Source organism: Scyliorhinus canicula, chromosome 18 (assembly GCF_902713615.1).
Source record: "Scyliorhinus canicula chromosome 18, sScyCan1.1, whole genome shotgun sequence".
NCBI classification, from domain to species: domain Eukaryota; kingdom Metazoa; phylum Chordata; class Chondrichthyes; order Carcharhiniformes; family Scyliorhinidae; genus Scyliorhinus; species Scyliorhinus canicula.
The window spans coordinates 104,302,287-104,327,710 of record NC_052163.1 but is presented as its reverse complement, the minus strand read 5'-3'; the positions used below and the strand labels follow the sequence as shown (position 1 = coordinate 104,327,710).

Sequence of the window (25,424 nt, the reverse complement as noted above, 5' to 3'; positions counted from 1 at the left end):
ATAATATATTCTTGAATCAATTAAACTGAAGCAAAATCAGGTTGGAATTAATGTTTCTCTGCTCAGAAGGGACAGCTTTTATGATTCTTCTTAAAGCTATTAAAGTCACAGCACATTCAAATTGGGCCAAAGTATAATTTGCTCCCGCCACACAAAAATATCTGAAACACCTCTTTGTAGAAACAGAATCTTGATAATTTAGCTTACATTCCAACATGAAGTTGCCAAAATCAGTGCTACTTTGCAAACTAACCTTTATTCTTCAAATTTTGCTCAATAACATACTGCATTTAGCTCTCATTGTTGCCTGATTGTGAAGTATACCATATGCACATGGCAGAGGCCTAAGCTCCAAACTCCAATGTACACAATGCCAAATATTAGCGACATCTAATATACTCCATGCCCTTATTGCTCATGGTAACAAATGGACAATATTCAGCATTCTTCGTTTATAGTCAATAAAAATTACAAAAAAGAGGACATGTTGCAATGGTAGTGTAGCCATGTTCATGTTTTAACCTACAATTGTAAAAAGATTGTGTGCTTGCTTGTTAATTAACATGTTCATCCTCTGGTTCTGTTCAGAATTCAGCTCCTGAGGATCTATACTTATATATAATTCCATGGGACCATATTGTCAAGGAAATATCAACTCAATCTGTGTCCCAGCAAAATAATCCAACTTCAGAACATTAGGTTCTTGGAGCTGTGATTCAAGATTATTTAATCTATTTTAAATCAAGTTTGCTCAGTTTTAGAAGCATCAATAATCAACTTCACAAAGTCTCATGCTATTCTAAACGTTACAGAATAGGTTAGAGAATTCAATAACTCAGTTCAGGTCAGATATCAAAGTATTATTGAAGACATCCAACCAGATTACAAATGGGTTCATGGAGTCCAAAAGCACAGGTATCTTTCTGGGGGTTGAATGCATGCAACAAATAATGCTAAGCAGTTTTAAATTATGCCTCGACTTGTCTTGCTTCAAATAATTTCACTTCAGGGTCAGCCAGCCGAGATTTGAGCTAACTTCCATCCGGTAATAATTCACCAAGATATCTGCTCTCGTTGCATTTTACTGACGCGATAATGTTTTGCAGATTTACCCACACCAAGATAACTAGTTGTTCAAAGCTTCTTTCTGGCAGTAAACCTAATAATAAATAGCATTATTTGAAGAAGAGCAAGGAGTTTTCCTTGTGTCAAAGCCAATAATCCTCTCTCAACCAACACCATTAAAAAATAGAAAATGCTGGAAATACTTAGCATCTGTGACAGTATCCAGAGAGAGAGAAACAAAGTTAATCGGCACGATTCAACCAAAAAATCTCTCGGGCGGGTTTGTTGGGGTATTTCGAGCCAATGTTTTGGGTGAGATCCACACCGGTATTCAAAAACACTGTAGGGCGCGATCTGTCGGCCTCGCCATGCCCGACTGGGGATGTGAAGAGGCCGGTAAATCTCGCAAGCAGCCTCTCGCGAGATCCAACGAGGCATCGCGATCTGTATCCTGGCCCTGGAGGTCCAGACCCAGATTTGCATATTCAAGTAAACAGAGGTCTCATTTGAATACATCTATACCGGATCTACCCAGCCTTGGGATCAAAAGGCCTCATCGCAAACACCCTAAGCGAGTGCCGTTTAGCACTGGTTTCCGTAAACTTGAACCAGGCATACTGCCATTTGAGGGGAGGGGTGGTTACCCAGGTACCCCCAATGCGATCCTGCCACCCTGGCTTGATTACTCCCTTATTAGTGAGTTGGGGTGGGGGGAGGGGGAGGTGGGGTTGGAGGCTGCAGTGGGAGGAGTCTAGAGATCGTGGCGAGCTGGTTAGTGCAGGAAATTAGACTAAGTCACTTAGATAGATATAGCATTTAGGGTGAAAGGAATCAAAAAATATGGGGAAAGTGGGATTAGGTAATTGAGTTGGATAGCAGCCATAATCATAATGAATGGCGGAGCAGGCTCGAAGGGTCCGATGGCCCCCTCCTGCCCCTATTTTCTATGTTTCTAAGTGAAAATGAAGGAGTGCCCCGTTTAATAGTGGGGTCATTTTCAGCGCTGCCAGCACTGGAATACACACTGCTGCATGCGCTCAATACGGGACTCTGTTTAGTTTCCGTTAAATCACTAAGCAATTTAAATCGTTACGTCATTTTTTGGGAAGTTTCTCTTTGGTGCAGCCCACACTTTTGTCACCAATGGGGAGCTGAACTCGCCGGCAAGACTGGCTCCTCAGAGATCCGGCCACCATTTTGAATGGGTGTCTTGATCTCTAAGTGAGCATGAGAGTCGCCCACACCCCCAACCATGGACAATGTCACTCCCCCCGCACACATAGCCATTACATCAAAACCACAACACCCCCACCCCCCACCCAAACCATCCCCAAGTAAGAACATCCCGCTTTTCAGGCCTACCCACCCCACTTTTTGGGCTGCCCCCCTTTTCAGGACCCACATGCTTCAGACACACCTCCCCAATCTTTATGGGGCCCCTTCATGCCCACCCTTCACCCTCCTCCCTTTCATGGTCAGGGGCTGACCTTTGGCAATGCCACTGTGGCACCTGTACACCCTAGCGCTGCCACCTTGGCAGCTTGGCAGTGCCAGGCTGGCAGTGCAAAGGTGGCAGACTGGCAGTGCCTTGGTGCCTAGTGCCAGAGTGAGTGAGGGGTGCCACTCTGCCCTGTTCCAACCACCCAAGGGTCTCCAATGGCCTGGGAGACTCCCCTACACCCCTCCTCCCCAGCTGCTGTTACGTCTGGTCCTCATTTATGTGGACCAGTACTAAACGGCGTCTGGTCGAGGGCCTTGCTGGGGAGGCCGTTAGTTCCACATGTGGCGTGTTTTATGGTGGCAGAGACGGCTTGCAATTAGTCGGGCGACAGGATCTTCTGGTCCTTCCAATGTCTCCTTTTTTGTGTTGTTCGTTGGTTGTGCCGCCAGGGAATCTGCTGGGGGGGGGGGGGTCACTTTAGATCCCGTCGGCGGAACAGGCCAGAAAATTCAGCCCTCTGATTCTCTCTCCACCAGCTGAGTATTTGTTTTGTTCTAGCTTCAGATTTCCAGCATCTACAGTATTTGGCTTTTTCATCACAAATAGATTAACTGGTCACTGCTGTTTGTAAGACATTACTGTCTGCAAATTGGCTGTGTGTTTGTCTACACAGCAATTTAAAAATAATCAAGTAGCCATAAAGCACAATGGGACATCTCAAGGTCTAGGTACTACATAAATGTAAATTCTTGCATGAAATGGAAAAAGATTATTTTAGTCCGGCATACCTTAATGGCAAAGCTACATTTAGAAATATATTAATGGATTGGAGAGCCTTTAGAAAAGAAAAGAGAACGCATCACAGATTTAAAACTCTGAAATGTTGACAGATGCATTTGACAAAGCTTGTTTTTGCCAGAGAGAAGAAAAAAGTATGTATATTGTGGAAGACTTTCATGTTCATTATTAACAGGAAAACAACCTATAATAGATATGTTAATTATTTGGCTATAAATAGCAAACAACAGGAGTCTCACCCTTTGCATTTAACAATGCTGAAAGAGATATGCTATTGATTCAGCAAACCTTATTCAACTGCCACCAACCCCAGCCACTACCCACAAAAGATAGGAGAGGCAGAACTCATGCCATGCTGCATTTCACCCTCAAAACCATTCTTCACCAAAAGGCCTACGGAACAATTACTGCCAGTCTGTTTGATTGGGAGTGGGGGTGGGAGGATGGTTGACGAGAGTTGGGTTTAACCCTATGCTTACATAATGTTCACATACAGATACCTTCCAGCAGTTATATCATCAGCCAGAAGCCAAATGCAAAATATCTAGCTAATTTTTCTTCTCCCCACACAATGCACCTTTAAGTGAAATGTAAAACATTCAATGCAAGAAAGGAGCTAATTCAGCACAGATCAGAGCTTTCTTGATCTGTCGGCTTCAGTTTACACAGTTCAATTTTCCGAGATAGGGGGAAGCCCTAATCATAAGATAGAATTAAAATGATGTTCATAGAAATAGGGGACACAAGTAAAAGGTTTCAACTGCAACTTTTGATTGGCTGCATAACAGAAAACATAATGGGTGGAATAAACTTCCATCAAAAACAAATACCAGCAGAATGAGTTAGCTCTTTAGAAAATACTTAAATATATGGCAAATAATTTAATGTCAGGTATTGATGATCAAATATTTTATGGAACACAAACATTCCGGTGCTCCTACCATAAAGTTATCATGAAAGCCTATACACTGTTATTCCAGTCACTTAAGTTAAACAATGACAGCAGGAATCGGAAACATTAGGTGTACACCATAGGTACCATTCGTCAAAGGCAGTTAGAGAAATTACAGACTAGACTAGTACAGTACCCCCGCCCTCACACTTGCCTAAATAAATGCCACAATGCTGTGCATCAGACATGTCCATCAAACCATTTCTTCTGAACGAACATTTCATTCACTGATGTTACATCAGCTGTTTCCCCACAGTTTGAGTTTTGAGATTGATTTCATTCTTTCCCTTGAACAGAACATCCAAATGCTAACCTTTGTTTTAGGGTATGGAAACTATGCTGTCTGGAACAGGATGGTCTGTAGGGTGGGACATTTCCAGTATACGTTTCCTCTCCTATCGCAAATCACAGCAAAAATTTGTAAAGCCAACACCATGGCTGAATCTGGGGGTTTCCTCCTTGTTTTGCGAGTTATTTTTCTGCAAATGCTTTTCTGGTATCCTCAAAGAGAACTTTCCCTTTCAATCTAAAAGAAAAGTTTGATTTCTTGCTTTTGTGTAATGGATTGACCCCTAAATGGTTAACTTCCAAGCGTCCTACATATTGGAGATGTGATAGTTAATATCATCTCAACACATGCAAATATACTGCTGCTAATTTTCAGAGCTTGGGAAGCACAAGAGATGAACTTATCAAAGGTTCATAAACGTAACAATAACACATTTGTTCTGGTAGCATGACAACATGAGAGTTATTACCAAGAAACTTAACACCTAGAGGAAAGAAGTGGCAGAGGAATTTAAGATAAATGAAAAACAGTAGCATCAATTAATTATTTTCTGGAAATATTCATTAAGGAGGATAATACTGACTTATTAACTTAATCGGACTGTAGTACAATGAAAATCCTGCAAGATTTGCAATTAAATCGGAGGAAAAAAAGTTGGTAGGTTAATGGAACTTAAAATTAACTAATTCACAGAGTTAAAGGGCCAGAAATCCAAGAGTCAAGATTAGTGAAGAGGATTGTGGGCACTGATTATGGTCATAAATGAATGATTGATTGCTGCTGACATTCTGGAGGAATTAAAGATAGCAAGTGCAGCATCTATATTCATAAAAGGAGAATAAATCTAAACCTGCCAACCAGCAACACATTAGTCCAACATCAATAATAAAACACTGAAAACTATTCTAAGGAATGGGTTGCACAAGAGGCTAAGAACTAATAGCTGATGAACAAACAGCCAATATGTATTTAGAAGATGTAAATCCTGCATGGCAAACCTCCTCAATCTATTTGTTGACATTATAAGTAAAAGTTGAAAAAAAAAGTAAAAGTTGAATTCCCTCCTATTAATCTAGACTTTTGTCCCTAAGCAACATCATCCATAGGGGAAGCTTTATTGTGTACACAAATGATATCCATCTCTGATCCTATACAATGATCCATTACCATATGTCCACTTCCTCAACATTACCCGCTCTACCATTGATTGGATTCTTTGTCCCTTCCAGACTTGACTGATCTAATTCCACTTTCCTCCTCCAAATTTCTCCTTGCTATTCCCAGTCCCCCGTACGAGACTCCCATTTTCCTCCCACGAGAAGCTCACTTCTCTAAAACTTTGCCACTCATGTCTCGCCCTGCCAGAAGCTCAACTTCTCTGCCACTCATGTCTCGCCCTGCATCAAGGCACACTTGTTCTCCACCCGTTCTTCCCAAATTTCACCATTCTCCGAAACATTGAAATTCTCATCTACGTCGCTTCATAGATCTGTCCAACTTTACCTCTGCAAGCTCTTCAAGCCCTTTTACTCCTCTCTAAAGCAATGTTCCAGTGACTCTCAAGTTTGTTCACTCCCAATGACCCTTCCCCATACTCATCGTTTTACCCCATCATTAATGTCAGCTGCCTTAGACCTATTCTGCAGAGATCCTTCCTCCAACCCTCTCCACCTCCATCAGCCTTTAAAGACTCTCAAAATCAATTTTGAATCATTCTTCCTAGTCTCTCAATCTTGGCCCAGCATCCATTTCCTGTGAAAACTTTTCTAATGTTTAATTCATTAAAAGGATTAAACAAATTTGAGATGTGGAGACTGTAGCTTATTTATGTTTTCAGAAACCATTTAACAAATGCTCGCAGGAAGGACTTCCAACAAAATAAAAATCATGAGAAACCAGGAATGACAAGAGACTGAATAAGTGATATTAAAAAATGAACAAGAACATTTTGGAGATATAGTGGCAGATATGGGAAAGTACACATATTGAAGAGGATGCAGAGTTTAAAAAGCCCCTATCAACCCGATTAAAGCATTATGCACTATGGATGAAATCAGCTTAGAACGTGCCGTAAAATAAATCCAGTATGAACAATGCTCAACTCTGAATTTGCCAAAAGTAAATCTTACATAGATATTAGAAAAGATGGAATTAATCAATGGTTAGTACATTTGGAATAATCTCCTTCTCATAGGTTTTTATACTCAGCCATTCAAGAGGAATTCTACTCAATGCTTAGAACAGAATTATTAGAGGAAAAACAATGCCTAATGGAGTCAGATTCTACAACCTTTAACAAGGCTATACAGACTCACATTAGTCCACTGACAAATTAAATATTTAGTTTTCTCTGCTTTGTTGCATTTATAAATAGCTTGCATTAAAAGCCAAAAGGGAACACAGCAGAATTGAAACTTTGTGCTTTTTCTATCCATTTCAACATGGCACATTCTTGTATCGCTGCAGAAACCACAGTCCTTAAGAAGTGACAAACAAGATCATCGAAAAAATGAAAACATGAAAACAATGGCACAGTTAGAACTGCTTGTTGCAAGTTTACTACGAGTTTACACATTTACACCCATCAGAATAGATTGTGGCTTGCTACATTTTGTATCATATGTTCTTCTCACAGCTCGTTTATTTTGTACCTTTTTCTCCATGGAATAGGAACTTGGGAACAGTACAAAAACAGATTAATGACTATCAGCCTGTTTTCCACCTGGCATTAACCGACTTCATCCGCATATGCTCACTGTACTACACAATTTTTAACTGTATGCTATCATGTATATCTGGTTTGCAAATGGCCAAAAATGAAACAGAAACATAAGTATACGGCAGTATTTTTGGTAAAGAAATCAAAATATGATATTACAATGAAGAAGTCATGCAAGCATCCTAAAAGTGGGCGGCAGGGTAGCACAGTGGTTAGCACTGTTGCTTCACAGCACCAAGGAAACAGTTTTGATTCCCGACTTTGGTCACTGTCAGCGCGGAGTCTGTACGTTCTCCCAGTGTTTGCGCGAGTTTCCTCCCGGCGCTCTGGTTTCCTCCCACACGTCCCGAAAGACGTGCTTGTTAGGTGAATTGGACATTCTGAATTCCCCCTCAGTGTACTCGAACAGGTGCCATAGTGTGGCGACTAGGGGATTTTCACAGCAACTTCATTGCAGTGTTAATGTAAACATACCTGTGACATATTATTCGATTTAATTTTTAGCCACGTTTTCTGCATATCTGCTGCCATGTTACATTGCGAGGGTGGCAGATAAAACTACAGACTTACAGTTGCATAGTTGTACTTCCTGCCCAACATCTTTCATGATTCATCACCTTCAGAAATATACCGATCCGTGTGATAGTTTTGCGCATTTCCTGCCCAATTATCTGATGGCTCATCCAACATTGAAGACTCATAGCCTATTTTTCTGATTGTTGTGTGTTTTTACTGGTTGTAACTATTGTACAGAATGTAACTTCTGGTTTGTTAGTCTTGTAACCCACACACTGTACCAATGTTTTCTGTGCAAAATAACCACTATGAAAGCTCCCTGTCTGACAACCATTATTAAAGTTAAACAGGTAGAATATAACAGCAGTTATTGCACTTCATTATACATGAAGTGAGCTTTTGCTTTAGACGCAGCATTCCCACCTCCAAATCAGAAGGTGAAGGATTTGAGCCTCACTGCAGACAGCCCTAGGCAGTCGAGACCTCAATAAATTCTTTAAATGCGGATATCGAAGTGGAATATTTGCAGTGCAGTCCAGACAGTGCAACAGGGATACTTCTATCAGACAGATGTGCCTCCAGCATTGTATGGCTGGTTGTTTAGCCAAGGTTGCACACCACCTATGAGAAGGTGGAGTATAAAAATCATTAGAACCATAGAATTCCTACAGTACAGAAGGAGGCCACCTGGCCTATCGAGTGTGCACCAACCCTCTGAAAGAGCACCCTACCGAGGCCCACTCTTCTGCCCCATCCAGATAATCCTTCCTAACCTGCAGATTTTAGGAAACTGAGGGGCAATTTAGCATGGCCAATCCACCTAACCTGCACATTTTTGGACTATGGAAGGAAACCGGAGCACCTAAAGGAAACCCATACAGACAGGGCGAGAAAGTGCAAATTCCACACAGTCACCAAAGGCCGGAATTGAACCCGGGTCCCTGGCGCTGTGAGGCAGCAGTGCTAATTGATGTGTCATCGTGCCACTCCTCCAATTAGTTATCTCAACTACCCTACCCAAGTATGTTTTCTTATTCATTCAAGGGATGTGGGCACTTTTATTGCCCAGCCCTAATTGCCCTTGGGATGGTGGTGGTGAGTTACCACCTTGAATCACTGCAGGTCCATCTGGTGTACGTACACCCACAATGCAGCTAGGGAGAGAGATCCAGAATTGCAACTCAGCAGTGAAGGAACAGCAATATATTTCCAAGACAGGATGGTGTGTTGCTTGGAGGGGAACTTTCAGTTGTCGTATTCCCACGAGTCTGCTGCCCTTGTCCTTCTAGATGATAGTGGTTGTGGGTTTGAAAGGTGCAGTCTAAGGAGCCTTGGTGAGTTCCTGCAGTTCATCTTGCAGGTGGTACACACTGATGCTACTGTATGCCAGTGGTGGAGGGAGTGAATGTTTGTGGATGGGATGCCAATGAAGCAGGCTGATTTTTCCTGGATCGTATTGAGTTTGAGTGCTGCTGAAGCTGCACTCATCTCGGTAAGTGGAGAGTATTCCACCACACTTCTGACTTCTGTGCTGTAGATGGTGGACAGCATTTGAGGAGTCAGATGTGTTCCTCACTCAAGTATTCCCAGCCTCTGGCCTGCTCTTGTAGCCACAGTATTTATACGGCTGGTTCAGTTAATTTTCTGATCAATGGTAATCCGCAGGATATTGATGGTGAGTGATTCAGCAATGGTAATACAATTGAATGTGAAGGGACGATAGTTAGATGCTCTCTTGTTCGAGAAGGGAATTGCCTGGCACTTGTATAACAGATATGTTACTTGTCAGCCCAAATCTGGATATGATCCAGGTATTGCTGTATTTGGACATGGACTGCTCGAGTATCTAAGGAGTCATGAATGGTGCTGAACATAGTACAATGCTTTGTGAACATCCCCACTTCTGACCTTATGAAGTAGCTGAAGATGGCTGGGCTTAGGACATTACCTAGAGAAGGGCAGCACGGTAGCATTGTGGTTAGCACAATTGCTTCACAGCTCCAGTCCCAGGTTCGATTCCCAGCTTGGGTCACTGTCTGTGCGGAGTCTGCACATTCTCCCCGTTTGGCGTGGGTTACCTCCGGGTGCTCCGGTTTCCTCCCACAGTCCAAAGATGTGCAGGTTAGGTGGATTGGCCATGCTAAATTGCCCTTAGTGCCCAGAATTGCCCATAGTGTTGGGTGGGGTTCATGGGTTATGGGGATAGCGTGGAGGTATGGACCTTGGGTGGGGTGCTCTTTCCAAGAGCCGGTGCGGACTCGATGGGCCGAGTGGCCTCCTTCTGCACTGTAAATTCTATAAATAATTAAAGCTCCTGCAGTTATGTCCTGGAACGGAGTTGATTGATATCCTACAACTACAACCATCTTCCTTGGTGCCAAGTATGATTCCAACAAGCAGAGAGTTTCCCCAATTCCCATGAATCCAGCTTTGCTAGGGCTCCTGATGCCATACGCGGCCAAATGCTGCATTGATATCAAGGGCAGTCACTCTCCGCTCAACTCTGGAATTCAGCTCTTTTTTCCATGTGTGAACCAAGGCTGTAATGAGGTCAGGAGCTGGGTGACCCTGGCGGATCCCAAACTGAGCAAGTTATTGCTATTCAAGTGCCACTTGAAAGCATTGTTGATGATCCCTGCCATCACTTTACTGATGATTGAGGGTAGGTTGATGGGGCAGTAATTGACTGGATTTGTCCTGCTTTTTGTGTCCAGGATATACCTTGGCAATTTTCCAAATTGCCGGTTAGATGCCATTGCTGCAATTGCATCATACCAATTTGGTTAGGGGCACGGCAAGTTATGGAGTACGATTTGCCAATACTATTGGCAAAATATTGTCAGGGCCCATAGCCTTTGCAGTATCCATTACGTTTAGGTGTTTCTTGATATCATGTGGAGTGAATCGAATTGGCTCAAGACTGACATCTGTGATGCTGGGGACCTCATGAGGAGGCCAAATGGATCATCCACTCGGCAGTTCCAGCCAAACATTGCTGCAAATGCTTCATCCTTATCTTTTGCACAGATGTGCTGAGCTCCCTAATCATTGATGATGGGATATTTGTGGAGCCTCCTTCTCCTGAGAGTTGTTTAATTGTCTACCACCATTGACGATTGGAATTTGGCAGGACTGCAGTGCTTAGGTATGATCCATAAGTTGTGGGGTCATTTAGCTCTGTCAATTCCATGCGGTTTTTGCTGCTTGATACACAATTAGTCCTGAGTTGTAGCTTAGCAGGTTGACATCTCATTTTTAGGAATGCCTGGTGCTGCTCCTGGCCTGTCCTCCTGCATTCTTCAGAACAATAATAATAATAATAATAATAATAATAACAACCACCTTTTATTGTCACAAGTATGAAGTTACTGTGAAAAGCCCCTAGTCGCCACATTCTGGCAACTGTTCAGGTAAGCTGGTACAGGAATTGAACCCACGCTGCTGGCATTGTTCTACATCACAAACCAGCTGTCTAGCCCACTCAGCTATTAAACCAGGCTTGATCCCCCAGCTTGGTGGTAATGGCAGACTGGGAGATATGCCGGTTACAGATTGTGGTAAAGTACAATTGTGCTGCTGTTGATGGCCCACAGCACCTCATGGATGCACAGTTTGGAGTGTCTATGTAGGTCTGTTCAAAATCTATCCCATTAGCACCATGGCAGTGCCATACAACATGATGGAGGATATCCTCAGTGTGAAGATGGGACTATGTGGTGGTCATCCCTACTGATATTATTACTGTATCGACAGACACATCAGCAGCAGGTAGGTTGGTGAGGATGAGGTCACGCAGGGTTTTACCTCTTGTTGGTTCTCTCACCACTTGCAGCACACCCTGTGCAGTAATGGGGGGGGGGGGGGGGGGGGGGGTGTCAGGCACTGAGCCGCCCATCACCCCTGCTGTGTCATAGAATCATAGAATCCCTCCAGTTCAGAAGGAGGACATTCGACCCATCACGTCTGCACCAACATCCCGGAACAGAACCTACCTAGGCCCAATCACCCATCCTATCCCCATAACCCCATCTAACCTTGGACACTTAAGGCCAGTTTAGCATGGCCAATCCACCTAACCCGCACATCTTTGGGAGGAAACCAGAGTGCGTGGAGGGAGCCCACGCAGACACAAGGAGAAAGTGTAAACCCTGCACAGAGTCATCGGAGAACAGAATCGAACCCAGATCCCTGGAACTCTGAGGCAGCAGTGCTAACCACTATGCCACCATGCCAGTAAGACAGGGCGTAACCGAGGATGGTGCTGTCTGGGGTACCATTTGTAGGGTATGATTCCGTGAATATGAATATGTCACGCTAGTGCTTGTCTAGCCTGTGGGACAGCTCTCCCAAATTTGACACAAACCCCCAGATGTTGATAAAGAGGTCTTTGCAGAGTTAACACAGGGCTGGGTTTGCCATTGTCGTTTCTGGTGCCAAATTCAATGTCAGATTTCATTCCTTATAGATGTTCTAGATGTTGTACAACTGAATGGCTTGCTAGGCCACTTCAGAGGGGGTACTTAAGAGTCAACCATATTGTTTCAAGAATCTCATGAGAATCTCAAGTTAACACCTGCCCTGGGGAAGAACCATATGGTCAGGTGGGCCAGTTAAATCAGCTCTATATATAAATGACGCAATACATTTGTAAATAAATAGATACTAAATATTATCTGATGTGTCTTCCTACTTGCACTCTCTCCGCATTAGATTTTCACCCACTTCTCAGTACTTGGCCTAGCAAAGTGGCATTGCATTCACTCCAACACCTCAGCTGACTTTTCAAGCAGCCACTACACTGTTCGCAATCACCCTGCTGCCGACCTATCACCAGAACCTTAGAGCAGAAGCAACATGGCAGGTGATTCACCAGCAATAAAAAATATTTTTGCATGAGAATTTTGCATTACAAAAAATATGCTAACATTCTGAAATATAATACCGGCCTGTTTAGTACAAATAGGATTTGCCATTATATATTTAAGTCAAAATATTACATATCATTTAATATGCTGACTCAAAGGAGATTTTGATTGATTCCTATATTGATTTCTCCATTGGATATTTAAAGTTTCCAACAATTGGCTGGTGAGCAGAATATTATGATCAAGGTCCTTGGGTGTTATAGAACAAAAACATTACAACTTCACAAAATGGAGCATGCAACTAAAACCCCAATGTACCAAAAAATAAGGCCAAAATTTGTTAATGAAACAAACATTCAGTGCTGTTGCCAAATCTATACTGTGTGTTGTCCTGCCTATCGAGGACAGAAAGATTCAGATGAAATTCCTTTCCCCTAATGGAGGAGCATGCTGAAAGGTCAGAGCAGCAAGGGTCATTGAGAAATGACCACTGTTCTAAACAACCTCTGTCTATACAGATGACAGTGGAGTCATTTGAAATGTACGAAGGCAATTCTGAAGTCCTGTCAGTGTCATCATTTCAAAACAGCATGTCAAATTCCTTCTCCAAATTGTCTGAGTAAAATGTCTCCTTCTCCCTGAATTTGCTTTGAACTTCTCTTTATCAAAGTTGAGACATAATACTGATGGGAAATAGAATACCTTTCACATTTCAAACATCCAGTATCAACATTAAGTACTTTCAGTCAGGTACAGCCCAACTGAAAACAAAGTTTCAGTTCCCTCCACTTGTGTCCCAATAACTTCAGAGTAACAGCCCTAACGACACGAGTATGACATTAACCATTCCCAATAACAGCATCCTCCAATCTCTCCGTTTGTGCGTGGCAATAACTGCTGACTTAGGGACAGTCTGTGCTTTGGATCGAACTGTCTAAATTAATTTCAAATAGGATCTTTATAGCCAACCGAGGGCCGTCAGTCTGGAATAAATCCAAACAACTTGCAAAGTAAAAAGCTAGGATGCAAACCAGTTCGCCAGCACAAAACATATTGCCAGTAAATTTTTTATTTTGCTCCTTGGAGTGGAGAACTAAGGAACTTAAACATGATAGTTTATGTTTCCGATATATAACAACTCCTCAGTCAGCCTGAGCAATATTCTATCCTGTTTCCAAATGGTGTAACATCAGTAATAAAAACGTTAGCTTGAAATTTATTACACATTCCAACTATATTTTGTTGTTTCTGGTTTGATTTAAAATACGGCTCCAAGTACATTTTACAACCAAATTGCAACATAAAACACAAACTGCAAGTGAGAAATTACTCATCGAGCCTGTTCCTTCCAGAGATCAGGTAAACTCTATCAAATCACAGGTCCCACCCCATCTACTTAATATCATCAGGAGTAATTCCATGGAAAAACGTACTGAGCACAAAAGATAATTAGGCAAGACTTCAGATTATTTGTTGCCCATCAATTGTTGTCCTTGAGCTGAGTGGCTTGTTAGGCCATTGCAGATGACGGTTAAGAGTCAACCACATTGCTGTTGGTCTGGTGTCACATGTCGGCCAGACAGGATAAGCATGCAGATTTCCTTCTCAAAAGAACATTAGTAAACCAAATGAGTTTTTACAACAATCAATCATTGTTAACATGGTCACCATTACGGAGACTAGCTTCATATTCCAGATTTTTTATTAATTGAATTTAAATTCCACCAGCTGCCGTGATGGGATTTGTACCGTCGCCAGAGCATTCGCCTGGGCCTCGGAATAATAATAATAAACTTTATTAGTGTCTCAATTAGGCTTACATTAATACTGCCATGAAGGTTACTGTGAAAATCCCCTAGTTGCTACACTCCAGCGCCTGTTCTGATACACTGAACTAATCCAGTGACATTTTCACCATATCACCGTCTCTATTTAAAAAAAGTGGTTCTCCCTCCCCTCCTCCTTAAATATTTTTCAAAAGTCTCAAAATGCAAAAGAACCATCATATCTCATGATTTATTGGTAATCCCAAGTCTGGACCTATCTGAAAACTTACATCATGGGTTCAAATCCCATACTGGCTGGGTTGTACTTGAAGGCCCAATCTTCTCAACCTTGCCGCTCGCCTGAGGTATGGTAATCCTCAGGTTAAATCATCACCAGTCAGCTCTCCCCTTCAAAGGGGAAAGCAGCCAATGGTCATCTGGGACGATGGCGATTTTACTTCCTCCTATATCTATTCCTATGACAAATAATCCACCATGAGGGGGAAAGTTTTTCTAAACCCTAGACTAACTGGGACTTTGCTGTTGCTTAAATTCATTTGGGCCCTAACCAGAGTGCAATTAGTACAGCCTCCAGGAGTTCTTTTAAGAACTGTTGGTTCAATTACTCTAGAGTCTGAGAAAATATTTGGAGCTTTGGTAGTGCAAGCTCTGTCTAAACAATTTTGCAAAAGGATCCATCTAAAAAGAAAGGCCCTGCCAAAGTTGGCATTGGCCTTGGCACACGTGCAAATCTGGGAGTGGACTTTCAGGTCCTCTCACTCTATTTGTCACAGCTGTACTTGTTTTACGCCTGCAAAATGGGCAACTGTTTGTAATTTAGGCCACATTCATTTTAAAGTTGTTGTCCCCAAGTTATGCACTTAGACATTAAGTCAGAGAATGGATTCATAGCATGATACAGCACAGAAGATGGAATTTTAATCCATTGTGCCTTTGCCTGCAGTTTGGTAGTGCAATCAAATGCTCTCTCATCTTATCCCGTAACCCTGCAATTTAATTTAGTCCCCTGCAATTATTTAAGTAAATCCTTTTTGAAAATTACTATTAAAACTGCTTCTATCATCCTTTCGGACAGTGCATTCCCGATCATTACAGCTTACTATATAAAAATGTGCGCTCGGGTCACCTTTGGTCCTTTTGCCAATTATCTAAATCTGTGTCCTCCCATCCATCTGCCGCTCACAACAGTTTCTCAATATTTACTCCATCAAAACCGCTCATGCTTTTGAATACCTCCGTCAAATCTTCTCTTAACACCTCCATTCAGCCCGAGCTTCCAGTTGCCTGTCATTTTAATTCTCTGCGCCATTCCCACTCTGAACTCGGCCTGCTACATTGTTCCAATGCAGCCCGATGTAATCTCAAGGAACAGCACTTCACCTTTCCATTAAGCACTTTATGGCCTTCCAGACTCAGCACCAGGTTCAACCATTTAAGTTCATAATCATTGCCCTCATTTATAAAAAGATTTTTGTGTGGAAGCTCTTGGCAATGCTTTACTCATTTACACCTCCTGCCGACGTTTTTTTCTTTATTTGAGCCACTGCCATTCCCTTTTGCCTTGCACCATCATCCCGTTTGTCCTTTAATCTCTCCCGCCTTACCTCCCATCGCACATCTTCACTTTTGTTTCCTTCCACCTACTCCTCCCCCTGTTCTTGCTTAAAACCTATTACATCAGAGCCGAAGTGAACATGTTAGTCTTGAATGTCTAGTTGTCCACTTTTCAGGTGCAAAGTGGGGTGGCTGTGAGTTAATACTGACCTCCATAGTGTCTTAAACGAAACCAGACAGACAAAAAAAAAATCCCTAGTACTACTATTTACCTTGTGGTTAGTATGACCCCTTCAAAAGTCATTTCAGTAGGTGACAAGCGAAATAATTTTAATGCATGATACTGGTTTAAAATTATGAATATGCAATATGCTATTAACTGCAAATGCCATTAAAGCTAATTAACCACGGCTATTTTTTGTGTGTTTTTATGTAGGGAATAGAACATTTTCACTTTGATCTCCATTGTCAGCATCAAGCACTAGTAGTTCAAGGCATAGTACTTCTGGTTGCAAAGAAAAGCTCTTTCTCTTCTGGCCTGACACTTGTCTGAAGTCCACCCTAAGAAGTGATGACTACACTCTATCAAAATCATCCTCTGCGAAAGACATTTATGTAAAGTTTTAAGGGCACCTTAAATGAAATGTTGTTTTGCATTCTTAGCACCATCGGAGCATTTGAAGAGGTATTTGCACCTTATCAAAAATATGAGCAGATTAATGTGAGCTTAAATTCACTAATAACTGCTCTGAGGCTGTGGGCAAAGAATGGGGGAAAATCAGTGCCACCTCACTTAGGGCTTAACTTGCACAAATTGTCTGATTTTTAAATTGTGTGATTTTTAATTAAATCAGTGAGTTCAAATTTACGATGCCCCAGATGATTGATGGAAAGTGGCAACTTTGATTTTGCTCATTTCATCCCAAACCTCGAAGTGGACAAACTTGCTCAAGTGAATAAAGGAGCACATACACACACAAACATATATCACTGGTTAAAACTATTGAATCAGTCCATCCAAGCTTAGGTTCCAAAATTAAAAGCGTAGGAGGTGAGGCTGTTGCACCAATTACAAATTCTTAATTACAAAACAAACTAATTGTTTGCTCTCTGAACCAACCCGCACATGCATTAAATGATCTCGGACTATTGTACTGAAAGGTGATGCCACCTGGTCATTTACATTCCATGTTACTGGCATTAATGTTGTAGCAAGTGTCAGAAACTGCAGCCAGCCAACATTCACCTTATGTCTGTTCCCTTATGTTTAAGGGCCATTGGGATAATATCCAAGATTAACTGAAACAAATGCGCACAAGACCGGACAAGATACTCCTGGAAGAAAATGTCAACCCACGTTAAATTCATGCTATTAAACTGTTCCCCGCTCCCCCAACACCAACCCAAAAATATGGCAATAGCAAAGCAATGTTTGGAAACCCAGGACACTTGTGAATACTAATTTTGTGCCTAACATCCAATGTTGGCCATTCTAAATTATAGCATACAGACACTTGCAAACCACAGGCCTCAAAATTCACAGTTTTTATATGCCTTTACACTATGACTGTAACTAATACCAAACATCTGACTGTAAAGATAGTTTCTCAGATCAATATGTTTTGATATGATATACATATGCACATTGTTTCCTATTTCAATTCAGTCAATTTCTCAAGGCTCAGTGGTCCACTGGCCTCGAGTTTCCTCAAATTTAACAGATTAAATATAGCTATTAGCAGCAATATATTCACATGGTCCTCCAACACTTTATGTTAAAGGTTAGAAACTGGCAGGAATAGAAAAATGATATACAGTGTGGCAAAGAGGATGGGATAAGTGAAAGACAACCGAACAGAATGTGAACATAGAAGCAAATGAAGAAAAAAAAAGAACAGTTTGAGAGGTGTAAGAGTTTTCTCATAATGGATGATATGCTTAATGAAAGAAAGAAAAAGTGCCAAAGGAAATACCACAAGGGAAGGAACATGGTAAAACTCAATAAATGCATAAAGTATCCTGCTAAATGAACATTCAGGTTCTCAATTATAATGCATAAATTACACCGAACCCTTTCACTTTCGTTTTTTCTTAAAACACAAATGAAATGTCTTCTTGTTTTATATGGGAAGTTCCCTTTGTCTGTTATTATTAAAGAATGTTTATAATGCTTCTAGACCATGAAACTATTTAAATAATTAATAGGACAATAATGCAGCTTTGTTATCCGATACAGACTGTCTGGACTGATTAGCTACACTTGAACTGCTTTCAGATTACTGCAAGCTGCTCTCCCGCTTCAAAATAGATTTTACATTCTTGATCCTTAGAAAATAAAATATGGACAAACAAATTATTACATTTATGACATCTTCAGATCACTTTATTCGCATCTCCTGTTCCCGCCATTACTGGGGCTTTTATTCAGCAATCAATCCTTCCATTTCCTTGTAAGCGACTACTCTGAAGAATAACTTTGCATATCTGAAGTCAGAAAAGGGGAAGCCGAATTGCAAAGTTTTTGTTTCAGGTGAAATTTCCTACTTCACTGGATTTATTAAACAGTTCTTCCAGGGATACACAAAATGAAATTTCTGAAAGGAGTTTGTGAAGTTACACTGCCCAATTGTGGGCCAAACCACCACCAATGCCGTGCCTCTGTCAAATAAAACAACTTCAGAACAACCTTTCCCATCAGGTATACATCCTATTAATACAGAAATAAACACAACTGCGTAAATAGCACCACTTTAAGAATAAACACATGAAAGGAAGAGACCCCTTACTGAATTACATTTGGGACATTCACTAGAACATATACATATACCGCTAAAAAAATCAATGTTATGACTACTGCGAAAATAAATGTATGATCAAACAACCTGCACTCAGAAACAAATTGTTTTTTTTAATAAAGTAAAAAACAGTTTGCGGAGCAGTCAAAAAAACTCAAAACCGCCAGGATTCCCAAATATGCACTAAATGAACTGCTCGCTCTGGAGAACCTGGGCACCTGCTAAAATACAAGGCATCTTGCTCGACCCCATCACCCCCAACAATTTCCCATACTTTGTTACACTTCCCAAACGTTTGCATAACAATCTGGGAAGGGTTGGGGAACAACCTGGGGAATAAATAACAGAATCTCTCCAACAAACAGTGCTAGAAAAAAATAAGTTTGGGGGGGGGGGGGGGGAGAGAGAGAGAGAGAGGCAAGTCTCCGCGCTGCAGAACCTCTTCCTATTTGTGACAACCACAGGCACACAATTTATTAAAAAACTTCGTAGCAGCGAATGGAACCGCTCCGCCACACAACTGGGGCGAACTTGGAACGAGTCAAAGAGTAAATGTGAAACAAAAAAAACGGTGAGCTGTGGGTTTTTAAAAAAAATTGATGAGGGAGGGGGGACGCAGATGTAACTAAATGCGGGTCGCCTCTTGGCAGCCGTCGCCTGGGGGGGGGTGCTCCGGGACGGACAGCACGCTGCAGAAATTATCCCGCCATTTTCAACAGTAACCGCGTTCCCGGGGAAAACACAATGCGGCGAATGTGGCAAAAGCCGCCCACTCCGGTGTCCGTGACCCATAATCGAATCGATGATTAAATCGCCTCAAGAGAACATTTGCATTACCTGAGTCAGGCAGAGAGGAGAATACATCATGACGACCTGGAATCAAAGTCGCAGACCATCCAAAAGTTACTGGATCATCGTGACATCTCGCCTCGGCGTCTAAATCCCACCCCCAACCAAAATTAATAATTATATATATATATATATTGAAAGAGAGAGCGAGGGAGGGTGATAGAAGTGGCACTTATCAAGGATTATCCAAAGGAACGTAGCTCTGGAAACCGGGCTTCATCTGTCAACCGGTGAGAAAGGCGGAGAGAGAGAGAGAGGGAAAGATAGAGGAATAAAGGAGAGCGATCCTGGAATGACGCGAACCGTCCTGACCAAGCCCCAAAACATCTGACTTCAGGGAATTTCTGCCATTAGACCCAAATTTCAGCACCACTCGGAACCCGCTGTCAGCCAATGGACCGAGGCCACTGGGAGATCGCCGGCAATGTAAATAAACCCAACTACTTTTTCTTCAACACCCTGCCCCTTCTAACGCCATCCCCCCTCCCCCCCTCTTTATTTTAACTCTTCGCTGCTCACGATTGTTCCACTAATCATTCGCCAAAAAGCACAGTGGGCAAAACAAAACAGGAAAAGTTAGCGCCGCTTTAAGAGGCGCGCTTTAAAGGCAAGAGACTTGCTCCAGACGCAACGCAGCCTCTTGCGTTCTGACATACGCAACGGTACCTATATACCGGATCACTGCAATGTTGCCCTTTCTCATCCGCAAAAAAAACAATCACAATAAACCCGGCAGAGTGAAGCAAAGATTCATATACACTAATACAGCGTCTCTCGGACACGGTTTACAACAGCAGTGTAGTCATTATCCTGACAATTCTGCTGAAAGATATTTAACAGAAACGTTGCAATCTTCACCAACCCCCCCCCCCCCCCCCCCGCAAAAAAGACGAGTGAAATCCAGCAGCACAGACACATTCTTTCGCGCCCCTTCAACTTTATGATGAAGTTCAAATATTTGAACAGAATAAGTGACTTGGAAGATTGTATTTGGAGAGCGCAAAACTGCACAAGTCAAAGCCAATGCACAGGATTTTGATGACATAAGGAAATACCCTCCGAAGCAGGCCGACAAAAACAATTGCTCCCCCAGCAGAATGTAACAGAATAAACACAGACTTTTTTTGGCAGGTATAAATGCATAGTGATTTTAATGTTGCCATGATTTGTATATTTATACATGCTGGGGGGTTGCCTTTAAGAAGGCATGCTATTAAATTGCTCATTTTACTCTGCCGGTGAGTGCATTGCTTTCCACCAACCGACGTTATCAGCACAAACCATTCTGCACACCAGTAGACCGACGCAATGTGTCCGAGCTAATCGGACGCCTCCCTGCCTGAAGTGGGCGAGAGCATGCTATTCTGACTGTGCAGCGGGCGAGCAGTTCAGAAGGCAAAAGGCACACTGTCTTTTTATATCCGCAGTATACGCAAATGGAATCTGATCTCTCAAAATATAAAATGCGTTTTCTATCAACGTGGATCACAGAACGTTGCGAGCGTGTCATCCTGATGCCAAGTGCAGTTCGCTTTAGGTCAGGGCTTTTTTAAAACCACAATATTCACCATCTCTGGAACATATGTCAAGTTTACATGAGTCTGCGGCTGGATGAATTTCAGGGCAGTGAAAGCTATTTTGAAACACTTTTACACACGGTTCCATTTAATGCAGGCGAGCCGGGATTCTTTCAGTTCAACTTCATGGGTTAAACCATCTCGCACTTTTACACAAACATTGCACCGTCCAATATTATGCCACAGAACCTCTCTCTACACCTCTGGGCGTATTTAATTCAGAATAATTTTGAAAAAGAAAAGCGAGCTGGGTATCCCTAAGCTATTAGCTAATTATTCGATATTTGCATTTTTTTGAATGGACACGGCTAATTTAAAGAATCACTATTTGCCGGGCCTAAATAAAGCACGTTAAATATAATACTAGAACAGCGCGGCTTTATTCTGAAAGTGTAGGCTGGGAAATCTATTTCAAAGCAGTGAAAGTCACCAATCTATGGGCCGCAGTCTTGCCTGCGCTTCCCTAAAGTGCGCCGAACTTTTCAAATTGTGTCTTTAATGGCAAAACAACACAAAAAGCCATTTAATGGCACTCGGGAGGAAGACCGTGATCTTTGGCAAAAGGAGGCGGTGTACGTTAAAAGAGGGCCGGAAAAGGCCCTTTAAAGGGGAGGTAGATTAAAAATGTGTCCCGGCTTTGGCCGCAGCGTTGCGGTTCACGAGTCAAGTTCAAGTCGGCGGCTCCCCCTGCTCGGCCATTACCGCTACGATCACACACTTCGCCTCCACGCTTGAACTTGGACCCGGAATGTACGTCAGGCAATGCACACGTACACAGATCACGCACAAATTCATTTCAGCTGGCAAGCAAATCTGCTCACAAATGGGAAATCTGCCAAGCTCAGCGCTTTTGCTTTTTGTCTGTCTCCCTCGCTCTCTTTTTTTCCCCCTCCCCTTTTAACACCACAAAATCTTGGCACAAACCCGATCGCACAAGCAACACAGAGCGGCACAGACAGACAGACACCGGAACCAACACAACAAGCCGATCGACACCGTGCGGTGAAATATACGTACCATTGCCATGTGAAAGTACGTAATCAACTTGCACTCGAATGACAAGCTTGTCTAACGCCTCATTTGTATTCCTTTGCAAATTTTCCTACTTCCATCCAGAGAAACATTTGCCCCTCGGTCTTGGCTCTTGTGTGGTGTGTGATGCGTGTGCGGGTTATTTTTTTTTCTCTCTCTTCTAACACATCCGATGGAAAAGTGAAGGCAACCGGCGGATCCTGATTGCCCAGGAGGGAGATGGGGGGAGGGCTGCCTTGGCCGCCTTAGTGATGAATTGATGGCGTAGTATTAAAAAATATTACAGAAGTGAAGGGAGCGAGCGAGGCGTCCTGTTTATTTCCGCAATGGCTTATTTGCATAAGGAAATCACTTCATTACCATACGGTCTTGAGTCTCTCTTTTTGCACACACAACATCCATCGCTGCAAAGAGATTATGAGCTCCGCTTCTTCTTTCCTTTCGCCATCGTTACCAAGCCATGTCCGTGCACATCGCAATCTTCAGTTAAATTCTAGCTTTGAGCAGCGTTGACACAAATGCTGCAAATAATCTTAAAGCGAGGAACACGTGGTGCTGGACGGCGTGGCGTGGCCGAATCTTTGGGCAACAGGATTTTTCACCATCACAAGGCAAACACAAGACGACGACTCAAATAAATAGTTCTGATTTTCTAACGACTTAAGAACAAATTTGTAATATGCGTGATATATAGTAGCTTTTATATATTATATAAATATTAAAGGAGCCTTATTTTGGCCAACAAACGCATAGATGCCTAAAAAAATGAAGTTGATGTGAGAGAAAAAAAGAAAGGACTTAGTAACATTCATTTTTAAAATAGGAAAAATAAGGTTAACAATGTAGTTCAACCTCTGCTGCCTCACCGTAAGAACTGCTCGATTACTACATTGAAAACCACCTTACGTTTCTAGACAAATCGCCACAGCATCGAAGAAAACAGGTAGAATAAAATTGGGAACGTGTTTCTCCATCATTTATTGAGGGGGTGAACTGGCTGCTTTTGAAGTTCTTTTGAAACACACGTATCGATCTCGAATTGCAGGAGAGAACATTCATTTTAAAATAGTTTTGTCACAAGTGACTTCACTGTTTCCAAATATTTACCTCCAGCTCCATAGGAATGGGCCATTCAACCCCTCTAGTCTGTTGTCTTTCCATTAGATGGTGGTTGGAATACATCTCAACTCCCATTTCCCTCCCTCTATCTCATAAGCAATGACAATAAAATCTATTGATTTCAGTCTTGACATTTGAATTGACCCAGCAGTTCGCGCCTTTTGGGGTGAAAGAATTCCAGATTTACAATAGGCTTTGTGGAAAAAGTGCTTCTTGATTTCACACCTAAATTGATATGTCTTCAACTTTAAGATTCTGCCATCTAGTTCCGGATTTCCCGAGCAGATGAAATAGTCTCTATGTATCTACGCTCTGAAATCCCCTTACCGTTTTATTGGACGCCACTGTATAGTGCCTGGGAAACTGTAGCAATTGTGTCTCATCTAGGAACTTACAGCAATACCATTCACTAGTCATCAATACCAAACACTTAAAATGTGAGGATTGGCAAATGCAACAGTTAAGAATCGACAAAACAGAAATCACAGTAGTATATCAATTAAAGTCTAGAAAATTGAAAAAATTATTTCCTCTGCTTATTGTCATCGATTGACTGAACATTATAATCCTTTATGTACTTTTGAGAAACTGCACCCATTTCTGAACGAATCTGAACCCCGGTTTATGCATCAAACGCGCGGCCTGTTGTTTTGTGGAACAGATGGTAGCTTCTTCCATGCAAAGTTAAACTGAATGAAAAATGTTAGCTGCACCTGTTCTCAGCAGAGGTGATATTTACAGTAGCTCCTCGAACACTGGACTATTATCAGACACTGACAACATCTCAATGATGGTAATTAACATTCGCACTCAGAGTTGTTACCGCTCTAATGCAGAAGAGCTCGAATGAGGGGCCAGATTTGGGAGAAAGCAATATTTCGCTATAGATTCTAAAAACAATAAAAGTGCAAATGTATTCTGTAATTGTACTTTGTTTTATATTTCTGACGTGAAACAGATCTCTTGCTCTACATTTGGTGTATAGCTGACAAAAGTTCGGATGGATGAAGTGTCTTAACTTCATTGCAGTGTTAATGTAAACCTACCTTGTGACACTAATACAAAAGACTAAGAAGATTATTATTACCCTGTCCCCACCACAGATCCAACCTGGCCTAAGCGTCTTGTATTTGGGGAAATACCCATTTTAGTCTCTGGTATTTTAACATCTCTTGGAAATGGCATCCAATTAGTGTTAGTCCCTCCTCATTACAGCAATGTTTATTTATGTACTCAATGTTTGCAAGTTGCAAATAAAAACAAATATCAAACAATTTCTTGTGGCAGTGAATATAATTGAACTGACATAACGAAATGACGAAACCCCGAAGCCGTTCTTCCTTTCAGCTAGCCGTTTATTTAAAAAAAGTTATATTATCAACTTCCCGTGTTCGATACCCAGAAACAAAAAGTCACGGTCACTAGAATATATATTTTTTTAAACTCACCACTGAATCCCACTTTCCTGCTGAATGAACACTCGATAATTGACTGCAGCAATAGTAGGCAACAACTACCGATTAAGTCAATAGGAATGAAGGGAAGGGGGACTGTTACCAATAACCACTCATAGCCGATACAAACAAGATGACTGAAAAGATTCGGGGTTTTTTGCGTTTATAGGATTGGGCTTTCTCTGACACTAAATTATAATTTTTTTAAGTTTTGAAAACTTTTGTAAGACCTTAATTTAAAGGGATGAGTAGCAAACTGCAAATGCACCTGCTGGCTTCACCGCGGCCTGTAACAAGCAGATAATAAATGTCAGACATTTCCTCCGCCTTGGGGTATACTTTCTTGCATCTTGTTTGCGATCAACCTGTGATGGCCTATCATGCGATACCGACGTTACAGATTTGAGCCAAATGTTAAACTCTTTATTGCTGCGAACTCACATGTTTTTCTATATCGCTGTTCGATAACTGGTTGGGACAAGTACACACCGACACATCACAGGTGTGGTGAAGGGTTCCCAGATATGAAATTGAACAAAACAGTCGTGGAAATGTTTGCAATATTTTAAAAACGAGAGAAAGAAGTGCTGGAAAAGCTCAACAGGTCTGGCA

General features: G+C 41.9%; 1 protein-coding gene across 4 annotated transcripts in view; it reads right to left on the bottom strand.

Annotated features, from left to right (window-relative positions):
- The window catches only part of nfic (nuclear factor I/C), a 550,936-nt gene extending 528,130 nt beyond the window's left edge, over nt 1-22,806 (bottom strand). The window contains exon 1 of one of the 4 annotated variants that reach the window (XM_038778311.1): nt 22,225-22,806. In XM_038778311.1, coding sequence (XP_038634239.1) covers nt 22,225-22,233 — 9 coding nt within the window. In that variant the 5' untranslated portion in view covers nt 22,234-22,806. Of the gene's footprint in view, nt 1-19,618; nt 20,084-22,224 lie in introns of those variants that run through there. The other 3 variants (XM_038778312.1, XM_038778309.1, XM_038778310.1) reach the window with 3 other exon arrangements.
- Nucleotides 22,807-25,424: the final 2,618 nt, after the last annotated feature.